The sequence below is a fragment of the Tenebrio molitor genome, chromosome 5 (genome assembly GCF_963966145.1).
Source record: "Tenebrio molitor chromosome 5, icTenMoli1.1, whole genome shotgun sequence".
In the NCBI taxonomy this organism is placed as follows: Eukaryota; Metazoa; Arthropoda; class Insecta; order Coleoptera; family Tenebrionidae; genus Tenebrio; species Tenebrio molitor.
Window position 1 is genome coordinate 11,792,053 of NC_091050.1, and position 19,725 is coordinate 11,811,777.

The following is a 19,725-nucleotide window of genomic DNA, read 5'->3' on the forward strand; positions in this document are numbered from 1 at the left end:
TTTAACGAGTCCTATCAAGGCGATCTACATTTACTTAAGACCGCCTTGGTCCTATTGATGGTTAAATTTATTACGTCCACTTCCATAACACCCGGTATATAATTTTAAAAGTTTTTCGTCTATTTCTCCAATTTATTTTTGTCTTTCTGCCCCAAACCAATTTTTTTCCTCAACTATACTTGATTTTTTTTAATAAACAATTGTCAAAACGTTGTCTTGTTGGTATGAGCCAAACTGTGATTTTCATGATAATACGATTGGTCACATTGAGTTGCAACATTTTTTTATGTAACTGAGCCTGCGCCCCAACGAGCGAGAGTTTATTTCAAATTCGAAAAGGTTTCTCCTGATTTCTCATTAAATTTGTTTTGAAAATGAATTCACGGAAGAAAGGTACGGGAAGTGAAGTGAACCTTAACCATGATTTGGTGTCAAATTGTTATACAGCTGGTCCATATGTCCAAATTTTAGGGTGGTACAATATGGTTTTTACTTCATTTTGACACTGACAATTGTTTATTAAAAAAATTTCACTATAATCAATGTTGCATTGAAAAGGACGAGGCCTTGACTTGTTTTTATTTTTTAAAACCCAAGCAACGTGCAAACATTTTCAAAACAAATCTAGAATTTTGAAAAATGGTAAGAAGCGTGGCTTCACGTTAAAGAAACTTTTAAAACACTTTTGCTTTTTAGAAACTGTTGAGTAAGCCTCAGTCTCATCTTCAAGGAAGGAAAAATTAAAATGAAGCGATTATCAGAAGTTTTTATTCAGAAGAATTCTACACTGGAACTTCCTCAAGGACACATTTCCTCGTTGCGACTTAGCTGATTGTTATGGGATTCACAAATAAGGTGTGACTCCATTTTCTTTTCTATTTTATTATATGGAATTGAATAAAACGACTTTCTTGTCAAGTAATATTGTCAAAAACATGAATATCTAAATATAAACCAAAAAAAAACTTAAACTACGACTTTTTCTTGCTCTTCTCTTTGTTACTGGCCAGAACTTCCCCTGGGGCGGGGTACGGTCTCTGCTGGTAGAGCACTCCAGACGCAGTGTTGTCCGCGCGCGTTTTGTTATTTTCCAGTCCGTCGCTCCAGGTGCCTTGGGGAATGTCCGAGTACGCAGCGGGGTCCATCGGATCCAAGTCTTCTCGACGTTTCTTCCGCCCGTGTCTGTCCTCCCTCCTGTGTCTTCTGTCATCTCTATCTCTATCCCTGTCTCTCCTGTCTGAATGTTTGTGGTGACTCTTCTCCTCTTCATCTGAGTCATTGTCATTGTCTTTGTCCTTCTCAGACTCCTTCTCGTTGCGCGACTCGTTCTCGGCCGCTACAATCCGTTTCTCGCGCAATTTAGCTGCACTCAGTGTTTTTATTGACCTAGGATGTCTTGGTGGCAACCAAGAGACCAAATCGTTTTCCATGTTCCAATAATAATACCGACCTCTGAAATAATCGTTCGCGTCAACAATTACTAAAAAAAAAATTGAACTAAACTTACAATCCCTTATCAAACACTTCTGTCCAACTATTCGGCAAGGGATATTTGAACAGCAATTTTTGCATATTCCTCATGTATCTTGGGTCGGGGGTTAGCACCCCTTTCCAGTGAGTTTCGCACCAATAGGTACATTCGTGGTGGATGTTGCTTTTGTTCGGACACGTCGACCAGCCCTTGTAATTTGTCTTTTTATTCTGATCTTGCGCTTTTTTCTCTGCAATTTCAAATAAACGCGTAAAAACGCGTTACACAACTAGATACTCAGACTTACGTGCCAGAAGACCTCTTCTTGCTAATTTTGCTGCTAAAGCGCTCGGTAGAGGCATCGCGTTGTTAAAAATTTGTCAACAAACGCCGCACATAACCTCAAATGTTTTGTTTGAGGTTAGGGATGTGTCTAGTTTTGACGTTTGCAAGCGTACAGGACCGGAGTGGGCAAGAACGTGAAGTAAGAAGGTGGGGCTCGAAATTTATTAAAAGACGGTGCAATACTTTACTCTTTTATTATGCTCGCATCTAGTGAAACATAAATAATAAAATTATTTGCAGTAATGAAACCATACATTCTGTACATATTATAAAATAAAATAAAGTTACGGCTTAAAAAATATGTTTATGATGGTTATGTAAAATACGTTAAATAGTTGAATTGGTCTATGTACAGGACAATATTATTCTAATAACTTAGTCTAGTCATGAAGTGTGATGAACATTGCGGTCTATAAAACTCTAGCATTTCCTTTATTACTCTACAACAGAATAACCATTGAGATCTGACAACGCGATGAAACAGATTGATCGATCTTGAGTGGTCTGAAGGAAATCACAATTTACTATTTGTTTAGACTGTATTAAAATAAATTTACGTAAAAAATATAAATCTTCATTGATATACTGCCTAACACACACGTGCACAAATTAACTTCACCGTCCGCAAGTCGGTAGATTAACTCTGAAGAACGCGTTAAGCTCGATGAGACTTGCCAGGATAAGAAAAACTGCGTACATTAACAAACAAATCCGTCCCACTCGCTTGTCCAGTTGGAACCTGTTCACGGCGAAAACAAGATAGAGCAGCAGCAGCGACGACAGGAGCGAAATCGCGCTGTACTCGATACCGGCGGAGTTGATCCCCACCTAAAATGCCGCGACGTTAATTTGGTCCAGGATTTAGCCGAAGACTCACCCAATGTTTTCCCGCGATCGTTGGCATGAACGTGGCCTTGATGAACCACGGCAAGCCCAAGCAGAGCAGGATGTCGAAAGTGTTGGACCCGATCGAGTTGCTGATCCCCATGGACCCGTGACCTAAACGAGAACGTCAATTGTTGTGTTAGAGAGCGCGCGAGTGGTACCTTGCTTGGCGACGATGACGCTCGAGACGGCTTCAGGTATGCTGGTACCGGCGGCCAGAAACGTGATCCCCATGACCGAGTCGGGAATTTTGAGAGTGTCCCCTAGAAAAGAATCTTGTTAGAATTGGAGAGTCCAGTGGGGAGGAAGTACCGATGATGGTGATCATCCAGGCGACCACGTAGGACAAAGAACCGATCCAGACGATGCACATGATGAAGGTCAACGGGAACCACTTCTTGAACCTGGGTTTCTCGCAGTCCGGTATCGTGAAAAGGAAGATCAGATGAATGGGCCAAGTGATTATCCACGTTATCTAGAGTGGTACCGATCAAAACTGGAACGCGCAGAGCTGGATCGTACCTGTGTAAATTTGCTCCTCCCAGCTGGCCACTTCCACAGGCTGTGCGGTTCCTCTTCCACCATCGAAGTGTTGGGTTCCGTTTTGTTCTTCACTTCTTCGCCTTCTGGCGAGTCCTCCGATGGTACCTTGATGGAGCCGTTCAAGTGCGCCGGTACGATGATGTGAATGGGTTGTTCAAAGGGGGGTCCCGTGTTCTCGATGTTGTGGTTGTCGGTGACGTCCTTGATCTGCGCGATTTCCTTATCTTTTTGCGGTTGGAGAGGTAAGTGGGCCTCAGCCGCCTCTGGGAACAAACGATTCGAACCAATCTCTTGTATTTCCACACCCGTAAGCGCAAATAACACGTGAAGGTGTCGCTTGGACCACTCACCTACAGATTGTGCTCTAGATTTAGAAGAATCGTGTGACCTTCGTGCATTTCTGAGACCACCTAAAAGGAGGAATTGTGCACAATCGTGAAGTACCGACGGTACTCACCCCGCACTTACCTCTAGCGCACCTCTGGATGGACTTGTCGAAATACATGATGAGGATGTAGACCGTGTAGAGCAGCACCAAGGTCAAGGCCTCGTACCACTCGACTCTCTCGTCGTGGATGATGCAGATGAGGATGGAGACGGTGATGCCGTACGCCAGACAATCCCTAGTGAGCGGCCACCAATCCAGCGGAACCACCTGTACCCCGCACTGCATCAAGACACTCAACAGTTTGTTAAAAAGAAGCTGAGTAGTTACCATTCCCGCTCCTATTCCGCAGCAGGCGGCGACCGCCAAGATGTTGAAGACTGCGGATCCGACGATCGTGCCGACGCCGATGTCGCCCTCCGTGATGAAGGTGCCGATGACGTTGACGAAGAGCTCTGGAGCTGAAGTCGCAGCCGCCATGAACGTCGCTCCGGCGACATCCGCCGACATGTTCAGCGCTGCAACTGCCAAATTCAAGAAGTGTCAATGCGACTCGGCGAGGCCTCACCGTGGCATATTTTTTCTACTGCCGGTACGAAAAATTTATCACAGACTACGGCCAAGGCGACGAAGAGGTAGAGGGATACGACAACATGTACCACCACGGCGCCATCTTGTCGCTCCTTTTCTGTGAAGAAATCCCGGGGGAAATCATCAATGGCTGGTGGAGTACAATTAAGTCCTGAGGAAAAAGACTGAATTAAAATTACACCGTCGTTGCGTCGACCTTTGTTGCGACAAAAGATAATTTTTAATTTTGCGGTTAATGTTTCCATCTCGCCCCCGTACGGCATTACATAATCTCGTAATCAAAAGATACGTGAGCTTCTTGATGCGCTCCAGTCGAGGGCGCTTTTCTTTTATGATATTTTGTGTTATTAGTATCTGCGTTCTGGGCTAACGTAACAACGGTTATTTCCGCCTTTCGGATTTCATCCGGGTGGAAAATAGAAATGCAAATGGGATTGCTAACATGTGTGCGCCTTAAATTAGATCTAGAATGAACACGGCGCATTATCGACCCTATTAGTTCCGGAATAATTTATGCACAAATTGCTACATCTAGAAACAAGTAATTTCTAACACACGTTACAAATCCAACTAGCTAATTTTCTTATTATTTATTCATATTAGCAACCCTGTAATCCTGACTCAAGGAGCAAAATTTCTTGAATAAGTACCTATTATTAACTAAAAGGAAGAAGAGCACGGTCATCACATTTAATCTTATAAAATTTTTATCCTGCAAGGGGCAGAACTACCTACCTAAGTATATCCATTTACAAAATTCAGAAACAGACAAGCAGAGTCGATGGCTGAATCTATAAATATAATAAATCATGCAATTTTTGTTGGTATCGTGCCATTCGCATCCCACATATTTGAAATATAATGCCAGATAACAGTAAATTTAATTTAATCGACAATCCAAAAGTGAGGTTAAGTTTACCTCTTTAATGATGTAAAATATGCGGAAATCAGTCTTGTAAGTTAAAAAATGAGCCTGTTGGGTGTTTTCGTGACTGGACCAGTGGTTTTAAGGTTAAGTTTACTTTCTTTGTTCACTCGGTATCTTCGTATAAATGACGTCACGTGACAAATGGTTAATAATTTTTAAAAATGTGTTATTTTCTGTTTATCGCATCATTCAACGTGCCTAATATGTTCGAAATAGTATTCGTAAGGGTTAGTACAGTTCAGGTTGTTGAAACAAATCAACGGGAATAACGTGAGTGGGAAATTTAAATTATAACCTAAAAAATTTCAGGGCCCCCATGTTTGAGTGTGTGGAATTTGATGAATTTGCTTGTGACGAGGTGGAAACTGAACCAAGACCGGCTGTTGAGTGTCAGTGGCGAGAAATAAGACAACGACGAGTCTCGATAAGACGGTTTGGTGTTCTACGTCCAGAAGCAAACACGAATATTGAAAGTCAAACATTTTTGCACGTCTTCATGCATTTTCCCTTTTAAATATTTTCGCCGTGAAAGGAAAAGGAGCAGAGCTTCTAATCTACCTAAGTGGATTCTTGTCTTTCAGAGCCTTTGACCCAGCTTCAGATATAATTTTTTGTGTTGTCTAATACATAGTTTTGCAGCCAATATTTCCCGAATTTGAATGGCCCCAAACATGCCGATCCAAGTATTAATAAATCCCGACCCCCGCATCGCATTCCCTGCACTTAATTCGGCAAAGTAGTTTAGGTAACTATTCTGCTCGATCACTATCGGCTCTAATAAATTGCGAGATCAGAGGAATTGTCGATTCGGTTGTGCCGACGTCACGTCTGAACTCGCCGAATTAATATTTGAGTTGTTGGAGCCGCGGCACCGCACCCTAAATAGAATAATTTACGTCGCATAAATTGTTTAAAATTGAATTATAATTACCAACCATACAGGATTGATTGCAGAAGAAATTCAATTCGTTTCGGTCCGGACGCGACCGGAATAATTAGGGCAGGTGCCGCGGGTTCGCCCGTGCACCCCACCTGGATGTCGCGTACGGCGCCCCTCAAACGGGTACGAAATAAAAACACGTATTATGCCGCCCCCTCTCTGTTTCCTGCAATTTGCTTGAAGAAACGCCGGTGGGGCGCCACGCCGTCAAACCAGGCGAAGAGCGCTCGAACCGGCACCCCCTGTCGTTCGCCGATGGAGGTGCGAGCGGCGCAATTAGGGGTAATTGTTTAACGAGTCCGGCGACGATTTTTCAACGTTTATTGCGCTAAATTGGTCACGCTATTCCAAATTGGGGGAATTTCCTCGAGACGTAAGGCGGAATCTGTGAAATTTAAGCGTAATTAAGTCGGTGGCGAGGCACCATCAACCCGGAGTAATAATCCGGTAATTTAATTTAACTCGTGACTCTTTAAGTGCAAGTTCAACTCTATTGAGAGGTCATGCCATCAATGCAATCAGTATGGAAAATATCGTCTGCTTTACAATGCTAAAGGCTAAAAGTAATCTAATAAAGCAGCGAAGGACCAAACTGGACGGCTCGCCGCGCTGATTTAGGGTGTTTTCGTGAAAAATAAACACCGACGATTATTCAATTTACAAACGAGTTACGATATTTTTGTTGGTGGAAAGCGACGTAAATTACGAGGCAACAATGGCCGGACGCTCCTATTTGTTTACTACTGAGTTCCTGCAATAGTCCGTTCCTGGACAATAGAAAAAACGCCACGGAACGTCACTCTTACGTGGTATTATTTGAGGCATTGTTCCGGACTTTTTTTTACAGTTTTCAGGCGCACTTGTTCAGCTAAACAAGAGGCCGTGTGCTGTAACAACAAAGTGGCTTTCCAGTTCCAAAACTGAAATTTTTTGAAATACGCAAAAGAAAGAAATTTTCAGTTAAGAGTGTTGATGCCTCGGAAAATGGTCCGCCACTGTTTGTTAGGGTCTTAATGGAATTATAACTTTACCGAACGAAATGTAAAATAATTTCGCTTTTTCTACGATTGCTTTCATTCAATCAGAGCTTTTTTGTCACTTCAGGGGTAGTAAATACTAGTGTGTGAAGATTTTTTGTTTGTTTATTGAAACTTTCAATTATAACTAAAAACAGCCTTGTCAAGATATTTCTAAAACCTTAAATTACTTTACTACAGATCCGAAATAATTAGTGCGTGGGAGAATTAAACACGCACAAGAAGCAACAAGTGAAAAATAGGTTTTTGGTTCAATTTTTTTAATAGAAAAACGACGTTTAAGGACTCTTGTTGGTTTCTTGCCATATGAACAATGCGAAGGTATTAGAAATTTATTTTTTTATCTGGATTAACAAAAATTGACATTAGTTAATTAATAATAGATTTTTACGAGATGTAGGCAACCAATAAAACGACTGTGTATAGCAAGTATACAGATGTGTACGATCACGCTAAGACAGACGTTTCGATGAATAAAAGATGAGGTAGCACTCTTGATTTGTTTTCTTGTTGATCACCTCCTACAGGCTTATTGATTGCGGTGTCGATCGGGTCAAGACTTGTGGAAATATGCAATTTAGTGCAGTTTTCTGGCTCCACCTTACATTTGTTCATTTCTGAGGAGCAGGACTTAAGACTAGTGCAAATAAACGCCTTGTGAAACAACGAAACTGTAGAAACGTGTGTCGATTTTATTACGAAAGCCTCAAACTCTTTGGAAAAATTCAAGTGAACTAGTTAATTTCGAAACTTGCTCAGTTACTCGAGTTAGCACTTTAGTATGGAGATCGTATCGGTGCGATTGGCAGAACTGTCTAAACTTGTCCATAATTCCCGAAAAACAGCCGCCAGCCAGCTGACCTGGCTCACCCTCTGCCCTATCTGCTCGGGGTGATTATGCGAACCTTGCACTTACCCATTTCGGAATTAAGCAACCCTGGGCGATCCAACTAATAGCATTACACTTCGATACTCAAACACCTAATGACACTAATTAAACTAAACATGAGATCTTCACGGATCACCGTCGAGACAAGACACGAACGTTCGGTTCCATGATTTTCCACTTGCTTTCGTTAACACTGAGGTTAAGTAAAAAGTCAAGACCAAACGGTAGTAAAATACTTTATATAGTGGCGATGAGCACCGTTTGTACCGCAAAATCTATTGGCGCGTTGCACTCGTCACACAATTATCTGGGACAAGTGAAAGGAAAGTGCATAGAAAAATTGCATTACGGCCGTACTTTTTTCTCGTTCGTTGATAATTTCGTCACGGTTTCGCAAGGTGCAGTCGAGCAACGGGACCCCCGCAGGATTCCTGCTCGTCGAATGGTGCAAATTATTTTTTATTCGTGGAGTACTGCAGAAACGTACAGGTAAATCCCAGTATATCTGCAAGGTCAATAACGCATCTACTATTGTTGTGCTACTGACACACCTCCTACAATTTGCGTAATCTTTTGTTGTGCTGTACAGAGTGAGGTAGAGATCGAATGGATTGATTTTTCTACCGAGTGTTTGATTCGATACCCGATTAAGCGCTTATCGATTTTATGAAACTTTGAACGAAGCCATTTAATATTAATCACTGCAGCTCTACTAATTTGGAAACAATGGTTCAGTTTTATGCGCCCGTGAGCGATTTATCAAGATTACGAGAAAATTATACCCGGGGAAGATCATTCACTTCCGGGGGGGAGTTTCTTGTGTTTTTAAATGAAAATATTCTGGTTAATTTAGTGTGGGCGGATTCAATTTTAAAGGCATTCTAGCTAATGGATTGGGAAAAAATACTGAAACTTTCGTTTTTGTTGGGGTCTTGTTGTCTTGTTCAATTAAAATAAATTTTGTTCGTTAAAATACTAAATTTAGAATTCAATCCGATTATTTATATTTTTTCTTTGCGCAACTCAGTCGAAGACAAGCTTCCAATTAAATTGCGAATTCGTTCGGTCACGAAAGTCTCGGTCGTTTTAGTTTTTCGAATGAGATACATTTTTAGCGTCTTTTAATGATCTAAAATGACACGAATATTTTTTAAGAATTGAGAAAAAAGCATTTCTAAAAATAATTTAATGGTAACAGGACGCAATAAGAATAAATAAACAAAAAGTGCAATCTTGTTAAGAGATGAGAAGAGCGAAAGAAACAGAGAAAGTGAACGAGCTGAGATAAAGAAAGGTTTTAAACAGGGGTGCACACTCAAACCTACGCTATTACGGGATGATTAAACAGAAACTAGACAAAAAAGCAGTGAATTTTTTCACATATTCGTATGTTGGTGATTTGGCGGAAGGAACGAAAGAAAAGGTCTTCTAAAATGTCAATGAAAAAAACTGCAAAGTAACGGGTCTTCAAATAAATTTATATTTAGAGCAACCTATGGAAATTCAATTGTTTGCAACATTTTTCCAGCGTAGAAAATGACACAAGAAACGTCTGACATTTTAACGAAATAAAATTAGGTTAGAAAATATTTTTAATTTTTGTAGTGCATTCTCCTTATTCCACGGAATATGCCAATATGAAATTGGGAAAAAGCTTACTAGGTAACCTGTGTAACTCCGGAGAATAATTGGTTACCTACAAAAATTACTTTACACTGTTAACAGAATTAGAATGTCGCCTACGCCTACTCTAAATATATATTTATTTGAAGGCCCAATAGTTTAGATCGTGATTTAAGAAGGAAAACGAAACAGTAGGATAAGAAGAAATTAGATAGAATATAAGATAGAAATTAGAAGATGCATTATTTACGGAACAATACGGAAAGGTTAAAAAAAAAGGACGAAGGGAGAAAAAATAAGAAAAGAGGAGCTGAGAACTTGTGACAGGAAACCAACAGATAAGGAAGTAAGAAAGAATTAAGAATCGTAATGCAGATTTTGGTTCTTTGATAAGCAAAGGAAAAAATGCTCAAAAGTACATAAATGGGGAGAAGAGCAGCACGAAAATATTAAGGCAAAAAAACTTGAATGTTGGAAGAAAGATGGCATCAATGAGAATCTTCACAAGTGTTTAGGGATGGAAAGACGTGTGGCAGAAATTATGTAAAAAAATGTATCTTGATTTGAAGAGGAAATAAAAAAATTACAGTAGAGAAAAAACACCTATTGCAAATAACTGTTGCTGGTGAATGTTAGAAGAGAAGAAGAAAAAAGCTAGTACCAAAACAAGAAAATTGAAAACAGAAATAAAGAGAGAGTAAAAGGAGGTTTATGGATAAAAAGTTTCAAAATGTAATGAGGAGAGTAATGGAAAAAGTAAAGATGAATTGGCAATCGTGGAGAGTGAATACTGAGAAATGAGAATGCTTGATGATGAAAAAGCTACTGCGAAAACAGAAAAATACAATAAACAGACAGGAAATGGGAAGAAAAATTGACTAGTTCATTTTGCAGATGACGGTAGCAATCAAACGAAGAAAATTATGACAATCTTCAAAAATGTGTACGGGCTGAATGACAAAGAGCAGCACATCTGATAGAAATTGTAAGAAAGAAAAGTGCAACAGGAAAAAAGATAAAACAAAATTTTGCAACAATAATTTTATTCTTCTTTAATGAGTGAAATTCATTCACGTTGTTTTGGCATAATGGGAGGCCATGGGAATTTTGCATTTAATTTGGTAGTAAAGGTGTCTGTTGAAGTAGGTTACGTTTTTCTAAGTTTGAGGTTAGAAATAGCGTCAATGTCTAGTGCTTGTTGTCAGTTTTACTATTTTGCAATAGAAGAATCTTCAGACATCGCGGGAAATTCAGCAACATGAGTTTGGTATGTTCTTTTTGATAGGTTTGTTACTTTAGTGACGGAAATCAAGCAGTGTGTTCAAAGTTAAAAAAATAAATCATGGCCTCCCATTATGCCAAAACAACGTGAACGGTGTTTATGTGGCAGTTTTGTCAGTTTGGCATAAAAACTGTGTCTTCTTTTTTTTCAGCCATAAACACTTCTGTATAACAACACCATTTGTTTTAAAAAGTATTGAAATGTACGAGTATACAGGGTGTTCGGTAAATGTCCGGCCAAACTTTAACCGCGAGCTACTGGCTTCATGTAGAACTCGGAAAAAATATTTAAAAAATTCTATGTCAAAAAATAAATTGACATTTAATTTTTGAGGTACAATTTTTTTTAACTGCTTTTAGTCTTCTACGTTGTCTCACAACCTCGTAGGTAAAATTCCGGCACATTTTTAAAATACACCTTGTATATCATATTTTATAAAACGTACACCAATGCGGTTTTCTTGTTTTAAAGCATATTTCCTAGAGGTTACTTCGCATTGGCGTACGTTTTATAAAATATGATATACAGGGTGTATTTTAAAAATATGCCGAAATTTTACCTACGAGGTTGTGAGACAACGTAGAAGGCTAAAAGCAGTTAAAAAAAATTGTACCTCAAAAATTAAATGTCAATTTATTTTTTGACATAGAATTTTTTAAATATTTTTTCCGAGTTCTACATGAAGCCAGTAGCTCGCAGTTAAAGTTTGGCCGGACATTTACCGAACATCCTGTATTGTAAAATAATACTAATATTTTGTTTTTTTTTTTAAATCTAGGGAGTCACAAAATTATCTCGTCGAATTATACCTAGTTGATTGCAAAAAAAAATTGGGAAACGAAAACTTTCATAATGTAAATTTGATTTTGTCCATTTGTCAATTAATTGTCCACTTGACAATACCTATCAAATAGTTTCTAAAAATGTCATTGAATTTTGACGTTAATTCTAACCTATCTCTCGTAAGAAGGTTTCACACTATGGAAAAATTGTAAAAATGAGTCAATTTTATTCTGACAGTTCCCGTTTTTCTTGCAACCAACTGCAACTCAAGCACTGTTTCAAGGGAACAAACTTTCGTTGAAAATATCTCTTGTATACTTACAGAGAACGTAAGCTGTCAGTCTGAAATGTGAAAATGTTTAAAACATGATCCATAAAAATGTAATTTTTGAAACAGTCTCATATTCCATAGGACTAAAATATCTGATTAATAAATTGTAAAACATAAATAAAAATGCAGAATGAAAGAAAAAAGATACAAAAATCTTCTGAAACAAGGTAAGTTCAGAGGGTATAGAATCCAAATAAAGAAATCAGACTGTAGAGCGAGAATCTGGTGGAATCAATTGTGAAGAACCCTAGGGCTACTGGGATTTTTTTTTAAATTTTGTGTTAATCACTAGGAAGAATTTTTTTAATAGTCTGAAGGAAATAAAACATAAATAAATAAAATGAAGTGTCTGGTATTTTGCGTCATATAAAATAACCTTGAGTGAGATACGTGTTAAATGAATTTAGTTGTGACACCCTATAGATAGATATGTACTATCGGTGGACATTAAAAGCTGGGACATCCAAAATTTGCTCATTGTGTATCAGACTTTTGAATTGTCACTCAAAATAAAAATTGTCATTAAAGAACTGAACTTTAACTTGATGTTTCTGACAGTGTATCATTGGTATGTCATAATTTTTATAACCTTATTTCTAAAAAGTCAAATTTACACGATGTATATTTGTGATTTTTGACTTTATACAAATTTGATGTTTGTCCCAGTATTTTATGTCCACCGATAGTACATATTTAATATAATTTATTATGTCGATTCCGTAGATTGGGTAAATGAGCCTTGTCGATTAGTACTCGACGTTTGGAGTTTTGCTCATAAACACTTGAGTAGGTATGTCTCAAAGACAATAATTTTGTGTACTTTTCCAATTGCGGAAATCCCCTTGCATTAAGCAACATCACTGTGTATTTTTAAAAATAATTTTTTATTTTTACATCTTGGATTGTTCTTGAAAACATTTACAAACACGAATTTATCACATTTATGAGTCAACGCAATGTTAAATAAACAAACCGTTTCACAACAATAATTGTACATTTTCTGTCGTACAATTGCAACAACTCTCAGGACTCCCCGAACGAAATATTTTTTGGGCTTAATCCAGTCAACAGTTCGTCGAATTACATCCGTCATCTCCGTCAGGATTCCGACAGATTTATGAGTCACATTTAATAAATTTTCTTTTTGTATGTCCGTGACGGAAGTCCCGTTTAAGGACAATTCAGCGACACGTTCGCGTCACGTGACCCCACTGAGAAGATTTCACACCAAAATGCTCGTCTGCCGAGACACCTATCTCGTCTTGACTCATCTGAGCCCTCCTCTTCTGATTACCCAATCAAGTGGCCGCCGCTCCTGATTACATAACAATGGAATCGCCGCTCCGTCCGGTAGCATACGTGAACGGATATTTGTCTCAATTTCGAAAAAGCGGACCGGTCCTGAACAAATACCAGTCAAGGGACGAGTTTTCCTTTTGCCGAATTTGGTCTTTGAGGGATCAAGTCGGCGATCGAGGAGGGTGGTTCTTGCGGCGGCGATGCTAGATGCCGTACCGAGATAATCTCTGTGCGCATCCGACGATATGTAAAGTGAAATGTGTGCATGCAGAATAGGATAACAACGTATAATTTCCCTCGCTAGTCGTAATTTGTGAAGGAAGATTTGTGAGGATTTTGACTTGCAAATAAGCGCGGAATTAAAATAGTTGGGAGGATAAGTAGCAAAGTGGATGCGTTATGCATAGGTGCATGGGTACGTTGGTGCGGTGGACGTGGCCATGCGAGGGAGGATTATCAGGATCTAACAGGAAATTAAAGTTGGACTGGTGGAGTATTCCGAATTTAACGAATCCATTACGCTGAGGCAGTCTCAGGGGTTTCGACACAAAGAACTCTTGATTTAATTAAGCCCACAATTATGATTTTTGCTTGTCGGAGCACCTTTTCAGGGAAAACAATTTAATATTAACAATATCTGTAATATTCCAGTTGGTAATAATTAAAGGCGAATTTATGCTCGTAAATAAGAATATGTACGTTTTACCTGAGCTTTTAGATGGAATATGAATGGAAATAAGAACAACAAGAAGAAATTTCAACTTGCTTATTATTTGTGCACAATCAATAATAAATTATGAAAGGAACGTTACAATGTGTTAATAAACTAAAATTGAAAAGTGTCAACTTTCTGATTTTTTTAAATTTATACAGTAAACTACTATTTTTTGGAACTAGAATTAAAAACGTCAAATCTATCGTAAAGGGATTACGATAGATTTGACGTTTTTAAATTCTAGTTCCAAAAAATAACGCAGTGAAAAATACTAAACACGCCATGTTCATTTCATTGTTTCCAAGTTCTTCAGTATACCATTGGTAGCCCTGCAGAACAATTCGCGCCATTCGTAATTCTACACGCACATTGTTTACTTGTTGGATTGACCCCTATTTGGTTGAATGAGTGTTTTTAATTGTTTGTAAACTGTTATTGAAATTACTGATTCTTCTAAGATGAGTGAGGTAATGGATTTTTACGGGCCGTTCTAGTTTTTGTCGCGTAGGTTTCATCTAAGGGTGGTCACGTCTCTTTGTGTCTGTCAAAAGGTAAAATTTCTCGTGAATGGAGTTTGTACAAAAAAAGAGATAAGAGGCGGCTATGTAATACGAAATAGAAAACATGAGGCTTATGATGACGAGAGATTTTGCCAACACTTTAGCAAATAAGGTTGTGTTTGGTAATCCCAGTCGCCATTTTCTTAATTCCCATTTCAAAAATAAGTTTTTGTCATAAGTCATAAGATAAGTGACAGTTTATTAAGTTACGCCATACGTTTTCAGAAATTTTGTTCTCCATAGTTGCCTCTTATCTCTATTTTTGTTGATCTTATTGTGTTTTTGATCAAGGTAGAGAAGACTATTATGGTAGTGAAAGTGAAACAGTATGTTGTTCTACGAGTTGCACAAGACAGTCTATTGTCCAACGAGAGGGTACTTACTACGAGTGCTCTAAAGGAACGAGTTCGACATGTCTTGTAAAATGAGTGTAGAACATGCTATTTTTTCTAGAGTAGTATACGAATATAAGAGAAAGTAAGCTCCTTTCAGATTAATAGAATACCCACTTGGATTCCTGATTTAATTTTTCAATACCAAAACACAATGAATGCTTTGTAAAGTGTATTTTGGGTTGCATTTGTACCTCAGGTTCGTCATCTTACATAAATAACTCTGTAAAATAATTATCTAATGACATTTATTTTAATGACATTGGGTTGGTGTTCATGAAGCAATGACATTTCATTGAATATTAAATTTCAAATTGTCTCCCAAATTTTGTTACAATAATAATCAACTCCTTTAATAGTTTATTTTGATCCTACAACGTGGATTCAGATTCATTTTTGACATCACATTTGATACTGACATTTGTAGTAATTTTACTATCAATACCAACCCCATATTCAATAATCACTAGAACGATGACACAAAATTGAGCTTTGTGCAACTGTTTTCAGTTACACAAAACGCTCTTTGTAACATTGAAATAGAAAAATAAGTATAATTTTTTTCGATACTAGCACCCTAAGGTCGAAAATAAAAAACCCTTGACTACTTTCTTGTTTATGAAAACCCACAAAACTCAAGTAGGTAGCTTGTTTTATAAATTGACATTTCTACAAATTTAATTAAATCATAATTTAATAATGGCAAGTGAAAGTACTCGTAGGTGTACGCCTCTAGGGCCGAAAGAAGCAGCACAAAATGTGTGTTTGCGTAAGTTTTTTTTTGTATCTATTGTAATGTGCGATCGAATAAAAAAAAATCGAGTTACCTGGATTGTGCTATTCTCATGCTTTGATTGGTTCAAACCACCATTTTCGTCTACTCTGATTTTTTTTATTCGATCGCACGGTATCTATTGGTTAATAAAATTTTATTTAAAAATTGACAGATCTCATTATTATTATTATTAACTATTAATCTCTAAAGCAAGGGGTAGTGAATAGTTATTTACGAACCAAGTGCGGGAAGACGATGTTCCCGCATGAGCGCATTTTTTAAAGCACGAGCGACGAAGGAGCGAGTGCCTTTAATTAAAGCGCGAATGAACGGAAGATGTCTTCACGCAAGTGGTTCGTACAATATTTTTTGTACGAAATTAAATTAATTTTTTTTGTTTTAATACATTAAACATAAACGAACATAAAACCAAGTAGGCAGTGATCTTTGGTTGTTGGAAACAATTGCTTCACTTGATATTTTAATTTTTGCAATAATTTGTGAATTTTGTAGGAACAATTTTCAACGATTATAAATCTTACCGTAATGTTTTAATGGAAGAAAACCCAGGGAAGTTGTATTTTATGACCTAAATTTTATTATTATCAAGACAGATTTTTTTTTGAATGCCTCAAAGGGCCAGTGTTTTTTGCAATTTTTACATTCGAGTCGACCGGGAAGCATTCGTTTCGGAGCGAGCGTTGAATGTTGGAAGCGTTGCTTTCAAGGCTATGAGTACAAAAAAACAATTTCCTAATTCAAAAATGAGTCAATGACAGTTGCTTTATAGAGGAGTAATGACAAAAAAAAATTTTTTTTCATTCATTAAAAAAATCTCGATAATAAATCGGAAAAACTCACAATGAGAAGTTTATATTTTGATTTTGAATGAAAGGGATCTTTGCTATTTATCACAACAAACAGTACATTTTAAAATTGATTTAGTAGATATAGTTGGTTGCAAAAAAACGGGAACTGTCAGAATAAAATTGACACATTTTTAAAATTTTTTCTTAGTGTGAAACCTTCTTACGAGAGACACTTAAAAAAATTATTTGATAGGTAGGTACATATTGTCAAGTAGACAATTAAAAAAAATTTCATTTCCCGTTTTTTTTTGCAACCAACTGTACAGAATTAAGCCAGGATAATTTTCAGTTAAGATTAAAATATTGTGAGTTATAAATAATATATAACGTGAGAAATCTTGTTAACGAATAATAAATACAATAAAAGAGAAACATATAATTATAAATAAGTGATTAAATGAATTTTTAAGAAGTGTGGGCATGAAGAAAATTGTTTGACATTTGATTACAATTAGAAAATTTTCGCCCCCGAGAAAGAACCTCCGACATTTTATAATTTTTGTAGTATAAAGCAAAGCTATATTTTTGTACGTCCACATTTTGGCAACATTTCCCTATTTAAGGTTATACAGGGTCATTACTCAATTACTCAATTTTTGCCGCTCTAATGTGGCGTAAACTGTAATATCAAATGTGTGAACGATGTGTATTCACATAATTTTGATCAATTTCATATCGAGCGGCAAACATAAATTTTACATTTAGTTTAACGCCAACTTGGACTACAATAATTTATAATGACCCTGTATAAAGAATGATTTAAAAATTGAGTGTGTTAGCAAAGGTAAGGTGCAACAGGTAAGCATTTAAAAGCAACAACATGGTCCAAAAGAAAAATGGACGCATTTGAATTCGAAGCTAAGAAACAATTACGGAATTACCACAATGAATGTTTTGCTACAAAATCTAATCCAGTCAAAATATGAATCGGTTGCTAATACAGCATTCAGAAGCGAGAACGTTTTACTGGTTAACGTGTGTACATTTTTCATATACTTCGTCCAACGAAAGATTGAAGAAATTGTAGGCTTGTATTTCAACGCTACAAAATGCACTAGTTAGAGCATAATTTCAGGGTAAAAATGTTACTGCTTGACGGATATATTTCAAATTTTACGTGCGCTAGGTACAACTTTCTCTACGTAGAATTTAGTGATCTTTATGTCAACCAATCTCTCGCTGGACAAACTATAATTATGTTTCACAGGATAAATAAGTCGCTTCGAAAGACATGAACGGCGATTTTATTGGCATTAAAGAGTCGAATAAAGGAATAAGATGAGTGATTTGATTCACATAAATAATATCAAACGGCAAAACTTATTCATAAAAAGTAGTGGCTCTGGATCATGGGTGCACGGACCCTTTCATTTTTAAACCATTTCTTTGAAGGAACAGGAAGCAATCACTTTACCACAGTGAATAAAAATAACGTAACCGACATTACTATTGAATTTTTTTTGACTAGACTGAAAGGTGTAGACACTCGATAATTTGTAATAAACCGATTCTACTGACATAATTGTGCACAGCGAAAGTTATGCGAAGGAAATATTTGACCCAAAAATGTGTGGACTAAATGTGATGTAATTTTGGCAAATATTCTGTATCGTTACAATGGATTGTTTATTTACATCAGATTATTGATGGTCACCTAGTACATTTAGATTTTTTTGAGACAAGCGTTTGCGACTGCAATTTTGAAACTGACCCGTTTCGAATTTAGTTTAGTTCCCTTCGCGAGCAGCGAGTAACTTAAAGTATGTACTTACATTTAGCGTTCGCAAAAGAATTTTCCATGACATTTTTAGTTTAATAATATTAGCGAGTGCGTGCTTTTTCCAGAAACCTGTCGACGTTCCCGTCGTAATTTCTCAAAGTACAACGCAGAGCGCGAGCACTTCGTATTAAGGAGTTAATTCGGGCGGAAGCAATTCTGTTAATTTTGTCACAACCTCTTTCTGCGGGTGCTCCAGGCCCCAGCGTCGGTAAGGCGGTGCGGCGGCCTCCGGCGTGAAATTTTCCGGAGAAACCACCCGACTTGTCCACTTCGGTCTGGTGTTCGCGTCGCGACGGCCGCATTAATCGCTTTAATCGGTCTGTTCCTTTTTTAGGCGCTGTTCCCGAGGTAGGCATTGAAACGAAAGACGCAGCCTCTTGTAAGTACTCCGCCAATCATCCACTTAGTACGAGGAATTTTAAACGAGTTAATTCAGTTCACTGTTCACAATGACGAAATCACTTTTCGATTTTCGCACTTCCCTGCTGCGGCCACGTGGGGTGCGGCGAGAGCACGTGCGCTAGCCTAGAGGGTGGGTATTTACCTGATGCCAACGTTTCGAAGTCCATGTTGTTCCTGCTGCGACTCTTCACTCACTGATTTGACCCCCGCCCCTCTTGTTACACTACTGCTGGTGACAATCATCTGCTCGACTGGACTCTAATATTGGGCACTTGCTAATGTCACTGCTGTTGTTGTATTGTACTCCAACTGGCTTATTGTCGATGCTCCGATTAGATCGTAAACAACCGACCCATCTGCATTCACAGCGATGATTTAAGCACATTCACGTATGCCTGCCGAATTCAATTCGGATTACACGCGCCTTTCTGCCCAAAAACGGACCAACGGGCACGCCCGACCCCATCGATTTCCAAAAATTCACACAAAACGGACGCATCACGGTCCAACTTGCTCCCATCCGACCTACCAAAAAAATTGACTCTACAATTTATTTTTCTTATACTAAAAAGTGAACATTGTGATGTACTGAAACGATGAAAAATATCTCTGTGGTACTCCTTTAGTGAATCTTTCAATATGTACAAAAAAAAAATTCGGTGTTGGATTACACGAATTAAATTGTGACGTTATTGATTATTTTTATTTTGTTCTACGTTTTACAATCTTGGTATAATTTATTTTGCAGTCATAAAATGTAAAAAAATTGATGATATTTGTTTTGAATTTACCACACAATACTTTTCTTTTTCAGCTATTTCATTTTAAAATGAAGTGTGGGATTAAAAATGTCAAGTGAAGCATCACGTTGTGAAGTAACTTTTTCGAGTAGCCGATCTT

At 37.7% G+C, this 19,725-nt stretch overlaps 2 protein-coding genes and 1 long non-coding RNA gene across 6 annotated transcripts; 1 reads left to right on the forward strand and 2 right to left on the reverse strand.

Moving 5' to 3' along the window:
* Positions 1 to 405: 405 nt before the first annotated feature.
* Positions 406 to 971, forward strand: LOC138130443 (uncharacterized). Its single transcript, XR_011159590.1, has 2 exons — positions 406 to 642; positions 697 to 971. It is a non-coding gene; the product is annotated as an uncharacterized lncRNA (long non-coding RNA).
* PQBP1 (poly-glutamine tract binding protein 1) lies at positions 755 to 1,920 on the reverse strand. Its single transcript, XM_069046916.1, has 3 exons — positions 1,779 to 1,920; positions 1,508 to 1,721; positions 755 to 1,452 (listed from the first exon to the last, which is right to left on the reverse strand). The coding sequence occupies exons 1-3, from the start codon at positions 1,831 to 1,833 to the stop codon at positions 972 to 974; spliced, it is 750 nt and encodes a 249-aa protein (XP_068903017.1). The 5' UTR covers positions 1,834 to 1,920; the 3' UTR covers positions 755 to 971.
* A 74-nt stretch (positions 1,921 to 1,994) lies between these two features.
* On the reverse strand, positions 1,995 to 19,131 carry zyd (sodium/potassium/calcium exchanger zydeco). 4 transcript variants are annotated; one of them, XM_069046623.1, is made up of 10 exons: positions 18,968 to 19,131; positions 4,198 to 4,371; positions 3,960 to 4,147; positions 3,713 to 3,899; positions 3,595 to 3,654; positions 3,224 to 3,507; positions 3,014 to 3,176; positions 2,863 to 2,964; positions 2,694 to 2,815; positions 1,995 to 2,644 (listed from the first exon to the last, which is right to left on the reverse strand). In XM_069046623.1, exons 1-10 carry the CDS (start codon positions 18,990 to 18,992, stop codon positions 2,432 to 2,434), a joined length of 1,518 nt encoding a protein of 505 aa, XP_068902724.1. In that variant the 5' UTR covers positions 18,993 to 19,131; the 3' UTR covers positions 1,995 to 2,431. The 4 variants fall into 4 exon arrangements, with proteins under 4 accessions (XP_068902724.1, XP_068902723.1, XP_068902725.1 ...); XM_069046622.1 differs by having other exon boundaries at positions 3,713 to 3,911; positions 18,968 to 19,127; XM_069046624.1 differs by lacking the exon at positions 18,968 to 19,131 and adding an exon at positions 8,042 to 8,290 and having other exon boundaries at positions 3,713 to 3,911.
* Between the last annotated feature and the right edge of the window lie 594 nt (positions 19,132 to 19,725).

What these genes read in the sequence shown, in the direction of transcription:
- PQBP1 (XM_069046916.1), bottom strand. Translation starts at nt 1,833, where the DNA reads ATGCCTCTACCGAGCGCTTTAGCAGCAAAATTAGCAAGAAGAGGTCTT. An exon ending in AAGAAGAGGTCTTCTGGCAC is followed by an intron (nt 1,722 to 1,778) that starts GTAAGTCTGAGT and finishes TTGAAATTGCAG; the next exon opens with AGAAAAAAGCGCAAGATCAG. An exon ending in GAAGTGTTTGATAAGGGATT is followed by an intron (nt 1,453 to 1,507) that starts GTAAGTTTAGTT and finishes CGATTATTTCAG; the next exon opens with AGGTCGGTATTATTATTGGA.
- zyd (XM_069046622.1), bottom strand. Translation starts at nt 18,992, where the DNA reads ATGGACTTCGAAACGTTGGCATCAG. An exon ending in GCGGAATAGGAGCGGGAATG is followed by an intron (nt 3,912 to 3,959) that starts GTAACTACTCAG and finishes GTCTTGATGCAG; the next exon opens with TGCGGGGTACAGGTGGTTCC. An exon ending in CGTCATCGTCGCCAAGCAAG is followed by an intron (nt 2,816 to 2,862) that starts GTACCACTCGCG and finishes GTTCTCGTTTAG; the next exon opens with GTCACGGGTCCATGGGGATC.